The sequence below is a fragment of the Aedes albopictus genome, chromosome 3 (genome assembly GCF_035046485.1).
Source record: "Aedes albopictus strain Foshan chromosome 3, AalbF5, whole genome shotgun sequence".
Lineage (NCBI taxonomy): Eukaryota > Metazoa > Arthropoda > Insecta > Diptera > Culicidae > Aedes > Aedes albopictus.
In genome coordinates this window covers 354312410-354328062 of record NC_085138.1, presented here as the reverse complement: position 1 = coordinate 354328062, position 15653 = coordinate 354312410, and the positions used below count along the sequence as shown (strand labels likewise).

Genomic DNA, 15653 nt, shown 5'->3' with positions numbered 1-15653 from the left:
TTTTGCACCATTTCAGTGCAGAAACGAAGAATTGACCTTCTCACCATACTAAAATTCAGCTCATTACTACAATTCTAGTACTTCGCCGATCTGTCCTATTGCAATTGATTTGTTTGAGAATGACTTCAACGGGGTATTACGCGTTTCGCTGCCTTTACAATAAACCAAAACCCGAAAACCCACAAAACCCTATGCAGCTCCTTTTGAAAAAAAAACTTTCGATAAAGAATGCTAGATATTTAATAGATGCCCAAAAAAAGCAATAGGCTTTCGAAGAAACATGTAGCAAAAGAAAAATTCAAGACTTACCGTTGTAAAAATAATGCTTTCGATTATAGCCTGTCTTCTAAACGTTGCCCGAACTCAACATCTTAATATTATTACTTTACCACGTAACCTGACGCTGTTGGAACAACGTTGTACATTGCGTATACCGCCGACTGCACGGTTTGCGGCTGATCCGCTATGCTAGCAACGGCCGCATTCTGCTGCTGCTGCTGCTGCAAGTTGTCTGCCGTTGAGTCACTGCTGCTGCTGGAAAAATATTCGTCGTCAACTTCGACGACTCGCCTGTTCTCATCGACTTGCCCACCCTTCGGTTGCCGACTGCGGGCCTTGCGAATCGGTTTCGGTCCACCTGTTTGGTAGAAGTATGAAGGGGGAAGTATGTTTTATTGAAATACTGCAAAGCTAAAGCCTGGGAACGGCTTTACTTACCCGTATGGCTGGCTTCATGTTCCAAAAGGCTTCGCCTCAAAATGAAAGACTTCTCACAGTAGGAACAATTGTGTGGTTTATCGCCTGTGGATAGGGTTTAAGGTCAGGTCATGATAAGGAAAATAAACCGCACAGAAACTTACCGGTATGGGTCATTTCGTGTCTCCTCCAGTTGGTATGGTTGGCGAAAGCACTGTCGCAGTACCGGCACTTGTACGGTTTCTCGCCGGTGTGCGTCCGCATGTGATACCGCAGGTGCAGCTTGTGTTTGAACATTTTTAAACAGATCTACGACGGTTGAGGTAAGGGAAAATTGAATTGAAACTGATTTACACACACATTTATCATTTTCTTACCTCACATTTGAACTGTGGGACCTCCACATGACATGACATGTGGATACTCAATCCACCCGACTGCCGGAACGTCTTTCCGCAAATGGTACACTGTGAAGAAGAGGTACTTTCGATCAGAATCTCTTATGTTTAACATCTTTAACAGTATAATATAGGCACTGTCCATAAACTACGTAGACTTTTTAACGGCCATCTCAGACCCCCCCTCCCCCCTCGTACACTTTTGTTCATACAAAATTTTCGAAATTTGTATGGGGCGTAGACTTTGGCCAGAACCCCCCGTCCCCCCCTAAGAGTCTACGTAGTTTATGGACAGGCCCCTAGATAACATCAAGTTCCAGCTGTGGATTCGTTTCGATATTTTGTCCAATAATATGTTACAATCAATTTCGTTGGATATCTTAGGAGGCATCCGAGAAAAAACCTTATGAATCCCTACAAGAACTGCGGGAGCAATTATTATTAGAGGAGTGTCACTGCAAGAAATTCTGGAAAAACAACTGCGAGTTATCAAAGCCTGGGAAATTTTCTGAGAGAATTCGTGGGAAGAGCTCCATGAGAAATATCGACAAAAACTGCTGCAGGAACCCCAGAAACGGAGCTACAAAAAAACATGGGAGAACGTCCAGGCAGGAGAGTCCTGCAAAACCCTGAGAGACATCCGGGGAATGTTGGTGGTGTGGGCTCGGAGTTAGTTTGGCTTTCTATTCCGCAGAATCGTTACCTGTTCTGTGACTTAGTTGGTTAAAGCGCCGTTATAGCAAATACAAAGTCGTGAGTTCCGATCCCACCAGAAGGCGATTTTTTTTTTCACAAATTCTTTTCAATTAGTCTATTAGTAATATTGTGAATTAGTAACAGGAGTTTAATACCCCAGATACAAGTGTGATACACGTACAACGGTACAAACTGCCAAGAAAATTCTAACAAGACTGATTTGAACGGAGAGAATTATCAGTGTGGCACTCATTTCAAGCGCAATAGGACAGATCGGTGAAGTACTAGATTTGTAGTAATGAGCTGAATTTTAGTATGGTGAGAAGGTCAATTCTCCGTTTCTGCAATGAAATGGTGAAAAAACGTGGGTATTATGATTCCTCGCCTAATTTGATGCTATTTGAGCAAAACTCAGCAGCCATGATGTTTGCATCATCATCAAGCAGCATCGTTCATTCATACGGCATGCAAGCAGCTTCCACACAAGTTCCGGACCTACGCGTTTCATCATCATCCAGAGACGAACAACTCTGACCAGCAGCATCGTCAGGCTAGTCATCAGGTCAAGCATCAATGATCATTCACGATGCTCTTCGTGTAAAGACCGATTCGTAGAATGTTCTTCACAACATAATCATCATCATCAATAGATGTTGCAACAATCAAGCCAGTTGTCAACATGCAAGATGGCCACTTGCACAGTTCGTCCAGTCCGTGTCGTGAATGTTTATATTCCATTTTATGTATTATTTTAATGTGTATATACAAGTTTAGTAAATAAATCATTTTAGCATGTTAGTTTGTAAATCGTATGTTACGCGTTTTGCTAGTATGCAACAAATACCTCTTAGGATTTCTCTGGAAATTCCAACTACTCCCAAAATTCGTTTAGGGATTCCTCTTGAAATTTTTATTGAGATTCCTTCAGCTGGAGTTCCTTGAAGGAGACCAAGAAAAGCTCCAGGAGTAATACCATGATTAATTTCTAGAGTAAAACTCTAGAGCAATTCCTGGATGGGTATTTAGAAAAATCCCTGGAAGAATCAAAGGTATTTCTGGAAGTAGGAAAACTGCCTAGAAGAATCCCAACAAGAATGCCAGGAGGAATCCCTAGATGGATTTCTGCAGGTATCACAGTAAGAATTTCTGGACGAGACCTACGAGGCATACCTGAAACATTAGAAGCTTCAGGAGGAGTTCCTCAATGAGAGTCAAGAGGAGTCCCTGGAGAAATCCAATGAGAAATATTTGGAAAAATCCCATGAAAAAAAAGGATTTCTAGGAGGAAACACCGAAGGAACTTCTGCAAGACACCTAGGAAGATTACCTTGTATAATCCCAGCAAGTTTTGAAAGAATTTCTGGAGAAATTCTTAGAAGAACCCATAGAAGAATTTCTCGAGTTATTATAGTAAGAATTTCTGGAGGAGTCCTGGGAGGAGTTGCTGGAAAACCGCAGCAGAAATTGCTAGTGAAATCCAGCTGTAATTCCTGGAGGTAGGCCATGAGCAATTTATTAAAGAATCCTTGGATTAAAATTCCTGGAGGAATCTTCGGAGAGCTTCTGAAGAAATCACAGAAAAAATTATAGGAGGTATTCTTAAAAGGATTCTGGGACGTATCATTGTAGAAATCTCAGCTGAAATCCTAACTATACAGGAATTTCTAGAGAAACCCTATCAGGAATGCATGAGGGAGTCCAAAGAAAAAAATCTTGGAATACCCAGAGAAGTCCCTGCAATAACCGGTAGAGGTATTCTGGAAGAATCTATAGAGAAGGCCCTGAAGGAATCGCAGGAGGTATTACTGAAGAAATATCAGGAAGATATTCCAGAAGAATTCCAGCCATATTGCTAATATAACTTAGTATAGGAATCACTAGAAAAATTGGTGAAGGTATCATAGTAAGAATTTCTGGAGGAATTGCTGGAAGAACCACAGGAGGAGTTGTTTGAGATATTCTTAAAGGAAGGCCAAAAGGAGTTTCTGCAGGAATTCCATGAGGAATTTCTGGAGAAATATTTGGATAAAATCTCTGGAGGAATTTCTGGCTGTGTCCTTGGAGAAATCCCTGGTGAAACAACCAAAGGAATTTCTGTAAGAATTTCAGGAACATTGCCTGGAAAGTTCTCAGCAAAAAAAAAATGCAGGAGAAAGCTCTGGAAGAATCCGTTGCATAATTTCTGAAGTACCACAGTTCGATTTTTTGGAGGAAGAATAGCTGGAAGAACCGCTGGAATTGCTTGAGGAATCCCAGCTGAAATTCCGGAAGGTATCATAGAAGTAATTTATGCAGAAATCCTAGAATCAGTCCTAATGAGAAATGATTGAAGAATTTCAGCTGGATTTCATGGAGGAAGGTCAATAGAAGTTCTTGGAGAAATCCCCTGTGGAATTTCTCGAAGACCCTCTGGAGAAAGTTCTGGATAAATCCTTGAAGAAATCTCTAGAAGAATCACCAAAGGGATTTTTAGAAACATCCCAGGGAGATTTTTCGGAAGAATTTCTGGAAGAACTCCCCTAGTAGATTTTCGGAAAAACTTCTCTAGTAGAAATCCTGAAGGTACCCCAGTGAGAATTTTTGGAGGAATTCCATGAGAAATTTCAGGAAGAATCTCTGAAGAAAATCTCTGAAGGAATTCCTGGATAAATCACCGGAGGGACTTCTGAAAGGATCCCCGGAAGATTGTCTTGAATTATCCCACTGGGAAACCCTAATTGAATCCCAATAGATTTTTTTTAGAGGAATCCCTAGAAGAAATCAAGGAAGTATCATAGTAAAAGTTTCCAAAGAAATCCTAGGAGAAATTGCTGAATCAATCTCTGCAGAAATTTCTAGTATGTACAACCCCATCAGGACTATGCCTGGAGACTGCTAAGAGAAGTTTATTGAAATATCCAGAGGAATGCATAAAGGAAGAGAGGTATTTCTGTAGGAATACAGGGAGAAGTATGTTGATTGTTCTTACCAATATCCAAAACGTCAAAACGTACAACAGGTATATAAGTAATTGCGGGTGTGCTTAAGTTTTGTTCAAATGTGTCAATTATAAATATTTGAAATATTGTGTAAAGTTTTAAATGGCTGTCAAGGAAAAATTCTAGGGGGTGCCAGGCACCCCTGAAACCCCCCTAGCAACGCCAATGCACAAAATCAAAGTAAAAAAGATTCGATGACAGTTCTCAAAATCTCTACCAGACAAATTGGTCAACAAAATGTTACTAACTTGGGATGCGACGGTGCAAATGCATGAAACAAAGACAGAAAAAATATACTTACCATATGCTGTGCACCTTTCACGTGCATCAACTTGATGTGGGAAGTCAGACTGCTGGCACTGGGATACGATTTGCCGCAAATTTCACATTTGAAACCATCGACGTTGTGCACCTTCACTTCGTGTCTCTTCAGCTCAGTTTTCGAGGAAACAGCCTGCCCGCATAGGGTGCACTTGATTTTCTTTATCTTGTATTTCCGTCGTTGATGGGCGAAGATCTGTTTTCGATCTAAGAAACGCTGGAAGCACACCTGGCACTGTTCCGGTCTGTCAGCGTGCTCCAGATCGGCTGCCTTCCGGTCGATCCAGTGGGAAGTCCGACCGTGGGCAATCAGCTCCTCCTCGGTGCTGAAGGACTGTGAGCATATAGGGCCACAGCAGACCCACCCTAATGCCTGTTTAGTGGTTGCCTTGACTCGAACTACCAGGGCCACCGGATCACCGTCCGTATGGAGTTTCGCATGTTCGCGCCGTTTGCCAGGTAGTTTGAACATTATTTTGCATTTCTTACACTCCCAAACAACTTTCAACATGCTGATTCTCGTTTTGTGGTACTGCATGCCTCTGGTTGTCCCGAACAGGCGTAAACAACCCTCACAGGTGTGTTTAGATGTTGGCCTCATTGTGGTTACGTTTTTCCGGACATGTTTCATCTGCCGATGGGTCTCCAGTTCCTCGGATGATTCAAAATGCAACAGGCAACCGCAGCAAATGTGGCTGTTTGGAGGAATCTCTATGACCGTGAATAATTCTTGCTCTTTTGCGCTGAGGTGTAGGTCGTTCTCGGTCTGGATCGGAACTTTTTGTGGACGCCTGGGTTTCTTTATAGTGATTATTCAGAAACAAGCATATAATATAAGGAAGAGAAAAAAGGATGCAATGTTAATAAACTAACTATTAATCAAAGTATTGAAATTTAAGATTGATATTGTATATTTTTTTAAGAATATTTAAGAAATCTTATCCGTATCAACGACTTTTTTTTAGTTCCAGGACCTAGGCTTGTTCATGACGGGATCTACAAATAACTTTCCTTTCCGAATGAGGAACTCACATTTAGTAAGTTTGTCGGGGAAGCAATTCGATCTCAAGTCCTCGGCGTGGAGAAACTTTTGGACTGATCCCTGCAGGAACTGCTGTATAAAACCCCTCTAGGAATTTCTACAGGAATCGCTGGTGATTCAAGAATCTCTCCAAAAGAGATTCCTGCAGATACTTCGAATTTTATAGGAACTCCGCAAGGACTTCCAGTAATAATCCCCAGTGGAATTCCAGGAGGAACCCCCGAAGGAAGTACAGCAAAAGTTTCTGATGGAAGCTTAGAGAACGAAGGAATTCCAGGAAGGAATTCCAGGAAGAATCTCCGAAGGAATTTCTGCAATAATCCCCTAAAGAACTCCAGCGGGTATTCCAGCGGGAATCTCTCAAAAAGAAATTCGATGATTTTCCCAATCAGGTATCAGAAGGCCGACTCCAGAGGCACGTTGTCCTCCGTTATCGTCAGCAAAACCATAAGTAGGAAAAACGCTGTTATTGCGTTGCCTCAATAGCGTATCTGCTACGAGATTCCACAAAAGCGGTGACAAGACTCCCCCTTGGGGGCACCCACACACACTCTATTTTCTAATCCCTGCTAGACGCAATGTCGAGAAGAGATATCGGTTTTTGAGCATTTGATGAATCCAATTGGAAATCATTGGAGATATACCATGACTCCGTACGGCTTCCAATATGGCATCGGAAGGCACATTGTTAAAGGCACCCTCGATATCTAAGAAAACACCCAAACAAGATTGCTTTTGAGCGAATGCATTCTCGATATCGTAAACAACCTTGTGTAAAAGAGTCACAGTGGACTTACCAGATTGGTAGGCATGTTGGTTCACATGAAGAGGCACGTTGGTCAGATGAATATCACGGATGTGATGATTCACAATGCGTTCTAAGCATTTCAGAAGAAAAGAGGTCAAACTGATAGGTCTGAAACTCTTTGCTTCTTCATACGACGCACGACCCGCTTTCGGAATAAACCTCACAGTAATATCCCGCCAAGATTTGGGAATATACCCTGTAGCTAAACTGCAAACGAGTATTTTTTTTTTTCAAAATATGTTTGAAATAATCAAATCCCTTCTAAAGCAAAATAGGATAAATCCCATCTGCCCCAGGGGATTTGAATGGAGCAAAGCTATTAAGTGCCCACTCAATCGATTCTATAGTTACAATACTCCGAGCCGAAGCCAGGGAATCATAACTACAAGAAAAGACATCAGGTTCATCCGAAGATGTAATCTCCACACATCCAGGGAAGTGTGTGCTGAATAAGCATTCCAGAACTTCCTCATTAGAGGAAGTCAGATCGCCATTTGGCAAAAGAAGTTCGTTCACTCGAAAATCCTTAGATTTCGCAAGAATCTTGTTTAACCGACTGACTTCACTCAAACTGGAAACATTTGTACAAAGGTTTTTCCAGCCGGATCGTTCAGCAGACCGGAGAGCTTTCCTGTAGGCCTTGCGAGCCGACCTGAAAGCCTCCGAACCAGCCGAACGTCGTCTGTTCCAACTCTTTCTACATTGTTTCCTGAATTTCGCCAGATCAGAGTTCCACCAAGGGGTTCCTCTTGTGATCTTCCCAGGCCGTAGAGGGCATGCTTCTTCACAAGCTTCCATGATGAAGGTCGTTGTAGTATCAACGGCATCATCTTAATCACTTGGAGTGTCAATGGATGGTGAGTATCCATGAAATTTGGCCGCAACCAAATCAGTAAAAAAATCCCATTTTGTTGACCGGGGATTCCTGAAACGCAATGTTTGCGAAGTAACATTTAAATGTTCAAAACAGATGCAACGATGGTCAGATAAAGATTCATCATCTTACACATGCCAATTGGTCAGCTCGTGACTAATTCTACTAGAGCAAAGCGTTATGTCTAACGCTTCCTCTCTAGCAGATACCATGAAGGTTGGGCGGTTGCCTATGTTAAGTAATGCAAGATCTGTACTACTTAAGTACTCCATCAAACTGGAGCCTCTCAAGTTAATGTCTGAGCTGCCCCAGATGATATGGTGAGCATTAGTATCACTGCCAACTATTAGCGGAAGGCCTTTTGAAGTACAGTATGACTTGCTTGAAAGCATCCGTAGGGGATGGTTCATCATGCGGTAAACAAACCGAACAATAGACGTATTTCCTATTGAGGTTTCCAACAGATACATCAATTGTGATAGCACATAGATCTCTGGTGGTTAGTTCAGAGATGAGTGTAGCAACTATTGCGTTGATGACAAGTACACAGGCTCGAGGCATGACACGCGGGTTTGCCATTTCTTGTTTACTGAAAGTAGCAAACACCGGGTTCACAAGGTTTAGAAATTCCCCTTACGGAAGTAAGGTTCTTGGAACAAGGCTACTTGGGCTGAACCAGTTTGCATAAGTCTGCAAAGATTGATTGTTGCTGTTCTTTTATGCTGAAGATTGATCTGAGCTATCCTAACCGTAGCCACTACCCAAACTAGGCAAGATTAAACTCTTCGCAACAACAGCACAACAAAGAACAGCAGCAACAAAACCAGATCGGTATTGATTGGAAAACGCCAAAGACGAGGAAACACAGAATACACTGTGTAAATCGCATAATGTGAAACCATATAGGTGAAAATTTAAACTAATTAACATCTTCATAATCCCGATCTTAAGCCTGAAGTGAGACTAAAAAAGGGCAGCTGATTGTCTCGGAGAAACACAAGGTCCACTGCACCATTGCTCCGGTTAGCGCAGTAAGGGCAACATACTGTGGAGGGCGCCCTGGTACTCCACAGGCTCCGTTTGCGGTTAGGTTTTTATTAGACCCCCCCCCCCCTAGCCATTCATTCCTAGGCACGGTAAACATGAAGCCGCATCACACCACGAAATGGGGGTCTCTTACCACCGGAACAGGCGGTCCGTAGTGTTATTCTTAGCCAAGTGAGACAATCGCTACCGACACTACCCGAGCAGGGAATGAGAACAAATTGAAAACAAATTGAGTTATTTAGATATCACGAATTTTGATAACAAAGTGAGTTTTCATTTTGTATGACTTAAGTGTTAACATAACAAAAATGATAACAAAATAATGTACTGGAATATCTAATTGAAAACAGAATGAGTTCTCATTGATAACAAATTAATATCTCATTTTGTTATCCACAATTTACGATTTGATATCATACGCAGTTATCAGGGAGATATCAAATCTATAGGGTAATAACTAAAAACTAATAACAAATTTAGTATTCATTTTGATATTTTATTAGGCATTAATTTACATGAATAAGTAAAGAATCTCGTGATTGAAAACTTGTTTTGTTTGATACGATATTATCAGAATATGACCCCTATTAATGTCGTAGTATTATCGATTGTAACATTAACATTTCATCAACAGTCATTTCTAACTTGGAGCCTACACGAAGGAAAATTGTAAGGAAATCGGATATGATATCCTCATAGAGTTCCAGCATAATTCAACTAAAATATTATGGATTATGTACATTTAAGTGACAAAGAAAAGTAAATTTGAAGTCAAAGGACAACTGCACGTAATATTTTTGTATAATTATATTTCAGCTTTTCCTTCTGATTATATACACTGCAGTAAAACAAATGTGGAAGATGTTCACGACATCCCAGAGCCAAAGGCATCGGGACTCAAATTGAATGATATCGAGCAACGAATTGAGTCGCATTCGGCCTCTCAGCTCTTTGCCTCGTTACTCGAGAAAAAATAATGACATTAAATAAGGCATCCGATTGGAAAAATATTTATTACATTAATTCTATCGGGTTTGGCATAGTCTTTTGGCGTAATGATCAAATCAGACCAAACATGTCTAAAGGTCCTATCTGCAAAGAGATGCTCTCTTTGGTTTCCCTCTCTTTCGTTAATATCTCAGCTGTTTATTTGTATTATGATTATCTCCTTGCATTGAACGATGGTCAAAACAATCGTCTTTTGATTTGTACTGCAAAAATAGTTCAAAAGTGTACCATTACATTGCAATAATTGAAAGATAAAGTGAACAAAGAGAGCCTCTCAAATACAGATAGGACCTATTGAAATGTTTGGCCTGAAATGTCATAATCTGACAGAACATTCGTATGGCAAAATGGCCGTTTGGCATAACAATAAATGAAATGGCATTCATCATTTTCATGTATGATAAATATCTGAATAATTTTCAAAACTGTATCAAACATCTCGGGATTTAAATTTTGGTACGGAGCTACAATGAATCCTTTTTCACGCGAGAAACTTTATAAAGGTGAAATATGTGACCTTCGACAGTAGAATGCGACCGCGAATTACTTCGGATGGCCATTTCCAACTTCATTTGTCTTTAACCCTTATGTAGCCGACAGGGTACCCGGTACCCAGCGCCCATTTGAAAAGCACGGTGTAGAAAAAATCAAAAAAATTGTCTGACACATAACGGTTAAGTTAGAATTATGCCAAATGAACAATATGCCAATCGGGTATAATGCCAAATGACTTTATGCCAAACGACCTAAAGTGTTTGGCACAATATCCAAAAAAGTTTCTTCTAGCTCTTATATGTAGTATACATTCTAATGAAGCAAATAATACCAATTTTGTTGATGTTTCTTGTAAAAGATAAAAAATGGGGCTCTGTAAACTAGATGATTAAAATTTGAAGTTGCACAAAGGGTTCAAAAAATGTAGCATAATAGAGAAGAAAAAATCTCACAAATAAAATATTCCCTTTCCAAACACAATGAAAGTTACAGTTTCGATAAGAAAATATATTTCTCGATTGGATAAAACAATTTTTGCTAGAATATTTGATCAAGAACCATCATTACGGGCTTTCTCGATGCTACAATTGTTGTCTCAAATTTCTCAACAACACATGTAGCAACACATGTTTTTATGGTATGACAAGCTATGCCATCTGAAGGATCAAATGTGCTGAAAAATAAATTAGTTGAAATTAGATGTGTGGTAGTTATGTTTCGGTGAAAACCTTAAAAAATAAGAAACTTGATGTCAGAAAAAAAGTTGTGCAAATGACTTTATCGATTTCTCCCAGGTTAAAGGCATTTCTTTGACAACTTGTTGAGAAAACGAATATGATAAAAAGTTAGATAAACTCTTTAAAAAAAACCCCTTAGTGCAAATGAGAATATGGAGAATTAAGTTAATTGTTAGAGAATTCGACTGTTCTTCTAAAAATCATGACAATTGAAAGTAAATACAAAAATGTGGATCACGATATGCTGTGTTCTGAAAGATGTTTGTTGAAATTATCAGAACAATTCATTTTATTTAATAAACAAAGTGTATTTATAATTTCTGAAACAGTCTATACTGTGGAACTCTCATTATTCTCTTACGAAAGTGCGAATAGAGCAGTTTTAAAAAAATATTAATAGAATTGGAGAAACAATCACCCTGTAGTTCAAATTTCAAAATATTTGGCAATATGTTTAGATTGAAATAACTAATATAGGGGAACTTTTGTATTCTGGGCAGTTTTATTCTCTTCATTATGGAAGGCTTTTTGAAACCTGTTAAATTCAACGTTGGCCTCAAATCTTTCCCAACCAAGCTGAGCTTTACGACCAAGTTTCAGGCAATTTGGCTGATGAAAACCCCCGCATAACGAAGAGAACAACACTGCCGATAATAACCAGTTACCCTAAAAAGACTTATTGAACCAATTTAAATCAATAGCATGACCATTACTCAGAATCAGCAATTACAAATTTTGTGTCAATATGAAGTACAATACTCAGGTAGATATAACAAATATTTTGTGAATATAATTAATGTTAATAAAGCATATTAAACCTATTTTTGATTTTTGAAATCAAATCTTGTTAACATTGAGTTTTTGAAATGATAACAAAATGATATCTCAATTTGATATTAAATAAAAACAATTCGGAACGAAAACTTGTTTTGATTTCATTTAGTTATCAATAACAAAATGAGTTATTAATTTGTTATAGCTTTGTTCTCATTCCCTGCTCGGGTACACAGCTATCTAGGCTGATCAAGAAAAGAAGTTAATTTTGATGATCTACTTCATACGGGCTCGAGCAGCCAGCAATGGAATTCCAGGAGGAACCCCCGAAGGAAGTACAGCAGGAGTTCCTGATGGAAGCTCAGAGAAATTCCGAAGGAATCCCTTAAGAAATTCCAGGAAGAATCTCCGAAGGAATTTCTGCAGTAATCCCCTAAAGAACCTCAAAGGTATTCCAGCGGGAATCTCTCAAAAAGAAATTCGATGATTCCCCAAGGGATTACTAGAAGGAATCATCGAAGGATGTCCAGGAGGAATCCTCGAAGGAATTCCGGGAGGAATCTCCGAAGGAATTCCAGAAGTAGTTTTTAAGGATTTCCAGGAGGAATTCCCGAAGGAATTCCAGAAGAAATCTCCAAAGATCAAATATCCAAATATCAGGATAAATCTCCGAAGGAATTCCAGAAGTAGTTCCGAAGAGTTTCCAGGACGAATTCCTGAAGGAATTCCAAGATGAATTTCCGAAGCAACTCCTACAAGAATCCCTGAAAGAACTTCTGGATCCCTGAATCCTCTTGGAACTGGTGCAAGATCTAAAATAAGTTCTGGAAGCAACTTCTGGAGGAATCCTGGACTAATCCCTGAAGGATCTTCTGTAGAAATCTCTGAAAAAAGCATCAGGGGCAATCCCTAAATTTTCCTGTAGGTATCCATGAATCCTTCTGTCAGAATCTTTGAAGGAAATCCTGGAGAGATCCCAGCAGGAATTCCTGGAGGAATCTCTGAACGAACTTCTGGAGGAATCCCTAAAGGAATCTTTGAAGATGCACGAATCCCTGATACTCCTGAAGGAATCTCTGAAGGATAAACTAATTTCTAATGGACTTCCTGAAGGAATTCCTGAAGAAACTCCTGGACTTATTTCTAATGGACGTCCCGTAGGGGTTCTTTAAGAACCTTCTGGAGGAATTTCTGAGGCACCCTGAATCCTCCTGAAAGAATTTATGAATTATTATCTGGAGGGATTCCTGAGGGAACTCCTGTTGGAACAGCTGAGTGAACTTCTGAAGGAATCTCTGATGCAACACCCGAAGGCGAAAATCTTGGGTTATAGCGGCAAGTGCCCAAAATAGGTACATCTGACCAAATGGTACAAGACCCTAAACTAAATTGCGCCATGTCAAATGTCCCGCTCCCTGTATACAACTTCATGAGAGATAAGGCGCTGTCCATAAACTATGTAGACTCAGTTCTGTCCGTATACGTCCCCCTCCACCCTCGTTGATTTTTGTCCATAGAACACCCCCCTCCCCCTTCCACCTAACAGTCTGCTTAGTTTATGGACAGGCCCTAGGTATGCCAAATTCATGAAGTAAAAATCTATGTGTACTTACCTTCCCCAGCATGTGTATCGTTCGTATGTGCAACTCAAGGGTCCTTTTCAGGCTGAAGTTTCTGTCGCAAATTTTACACTTGAAATAGTCGCTTCCGTGCGCTTTCACTTCGTGCGCTTTCAGATCTATCGTCGAGATGAACTTCAGTCCGCAACGGCTGCACTGCTGGTTTTTGTCTCTGTACTTTCGCCGCTGATGCCGGGCGATCGTCACCCGGTCGACAAACCGCTGGTAGCATACCTGGCACTGCAACGGTTTGTCCGCGCTCTGCAAGTCCGCTGCCTGCTTGTCGGCCCAGTGTTCGGACATACCATGGGCAATCAGCTCCGCCTCGGTCTCGAAGGTTGCTTTACACAAGATACCACAGCAGACCCAGCCGAATTTCTCTGTGGTCGTTTCCTTCACTCGGGCCACCCGGGCCTTCGGTTCGTCGTTCGGATGAAGCTTCAAATGTTCCCGCCGTTTACCAGGTAGTTTGAACCGCACGTGACACTTCTTACATTCCCAAATGACTCTCAACAACCGGATTCGCTCCTTGTGGCGTTCCTTGCCGCTGTCCGTCCCGAACTGGCGTAAACAATTCTCACAGGATGGTTTTGAGTTTGGCTTCCTTAGGTATTCGCATTTCCAGATATGTTTCACCAGGCGATGAGCTTCCAATTCCTCGGCTGATTCAAAATACAACAGGCAGCCGCAGCAGAGGTGGCTCTCTGAAGGGATTTCAATGACCGTGAACAGCTCCTGTTCTTTTTCGCTGAGCTGAAGATCTTCCTCTGTTTGGATCGGTCTCTTCCTTCTTCTGGGCTGGGGATTTCTGCTTCTCTTTCGAGGAGGACCCGGTTCCAACCGGTCCAGCTCCTCTGGCGGTTCTTCCTCTTCCTCGTCAATTTCTATGCAATCGCTGTCGGAATCGTCACTCAGCTCAATAGGTTCTTCACCGGTCTCGTCGAACATTTGTTCCGAATTTTCGAACTTAATTTCCAGGAAATGAGTTACCGCTGTCCCCGCCTCGATAGGGATCTCCTCCAAAACCTCTTCCTCCAGCACCTCCTCCTCCACAACTTCCACGAATCCCGCATTGTCGCTTGGGTCCGGCTCCTTGAGGGTCGAATCCGGTTTGAAAAGCTGGCGCAGCTCAGCATCGCTATTGCGAGTGGCTTTCGCAAAAGCATCCACCAACTTAACCGTATCGAAACAATCGGAACATATTGCCGCCGGTAGACCATCGTTTTCATAAATCTGTTCGGAATTCAAAATCGTCAATTTTCTTTAAACCATTATTATCGAACCATGGCACTTACCTCAACGGCAGTGCACTGGGTGATGATATTCGCAATAAATACATCGCCCACCATGCTGAAGATCGGAACCAACTTCCGGCGGCTCTTGTTGTCATCGACTGCGTTCATACACGTCCGGCAAAGTTCCGCCGCGTTACACTCACGCGCCGTGGGAGTTCCCTCGTTGGCCATTGCGTGCAGGCGAGATGGTTCGAAACAATCACTTGAAATTCTTTGGAATTACAAAAAATATCGTAATTTAATATTCCACGATTACGATAGTAGACATGTTATGAGACAAAACTTTTGTGTGTCATAAATATGAAAACAAAAAATCGAGTGAGATCAAGAGTGAGATAGTGAGAAGCAAGTGAGAAAGTGTAAATGAAGCTGAATCCAGGCAGATTTCGGAGTGATTCGCGAAAAGGGCGACTGACAAAACATTAAGGGTGTGAACCATTTCGCTTAACTTTTATGTCGTTTTCGTTTTTGCGGTGGAGCCAGCGGCGTCATGGTCGCAATTTTTTCCGCAGTCAAGTTCGCAGATTGTGAACAATCCTCGGTACTCACTTTGTCCGATCACGGACACTGGACGGAGGTTGGCCGGCTCTTCCCACTGAAGAGGGCCGCAGGAACAAAGCTGCAGACGATAGCTCGACGACTTGGAATAACTCTTAAGTGTTAGCCTTGTAAAAGGCTGATGGTTTCGGCTGTCCAAGTAAGAAGGCTTGAGGATGAATTTTCTCCGATGTTTATTCGATCACTACTTCACAAAGACTGATGCTCTTCGAGCGAATTCCAATTCATTTATACCCTACCCCAACATTCCCAAAATACATCACGCACCAATCAGCGCGAGCCTCGCTCGCATTGGTCGGTGCCCTGC

The 15653-nt window shown here is 41.3% G+C and overlaps 1 protein-coding gene across 1 annotated transcript; it reads right to left on the bottom strand.

Annotated features, from left to right (window-relative positions):
• Positions 1–305: 305 nt before the first annotated feature.
• On the bottom strand, positions 306–15207 carry LOC109408735 (zinc finger protein 540). The gene is made up of 7 exons (XM_029874937.2): positions 14789–15207; positions 13488–14726; positions 5070–5888; positions 1074–1163; positions 861–1005; positions 718–801; positions 306–637 (listed from the first exon to the last, which is right to left on the bottom strand). The coding sequence occupies exons 1-7, from the start codon at positions 14957–14959 to the stop codon at positions 381–383; spliced, it is 2805 nt and encodes a 934-aa protein (XP_029730797.2). The 5' UTR covers positions 14960–15207; the 3' UTR covers positions 306–380.
• Positions 15208–15653: the final 446 nt, after the last annotated feature.

Excerpts from the sequence above, each read along its gene's own strand:
- LOC109408735 (XM_029874937.2), bottom strand. The coding sequence starts at position 14,959 with ATGGCCAACGAGGGAACTCCCACGGCGCGTGAGTGTAACGCGGCGGAA. Across the intron at positions 5,889-13,487 it reads CGATACACATGCTGGGGAAG|AAACCCAGGCGTCCACAAAA; the intron begins GTAAGTACACAT and ends ATCACTATAAAG. Across the intron at positions 802-860 it reads ACACGAAATGACCCATACCG|GCGATAAACCACACAATTGT; the intron begins GTAAGTTTCTGT and ends CCCTATCCACAG.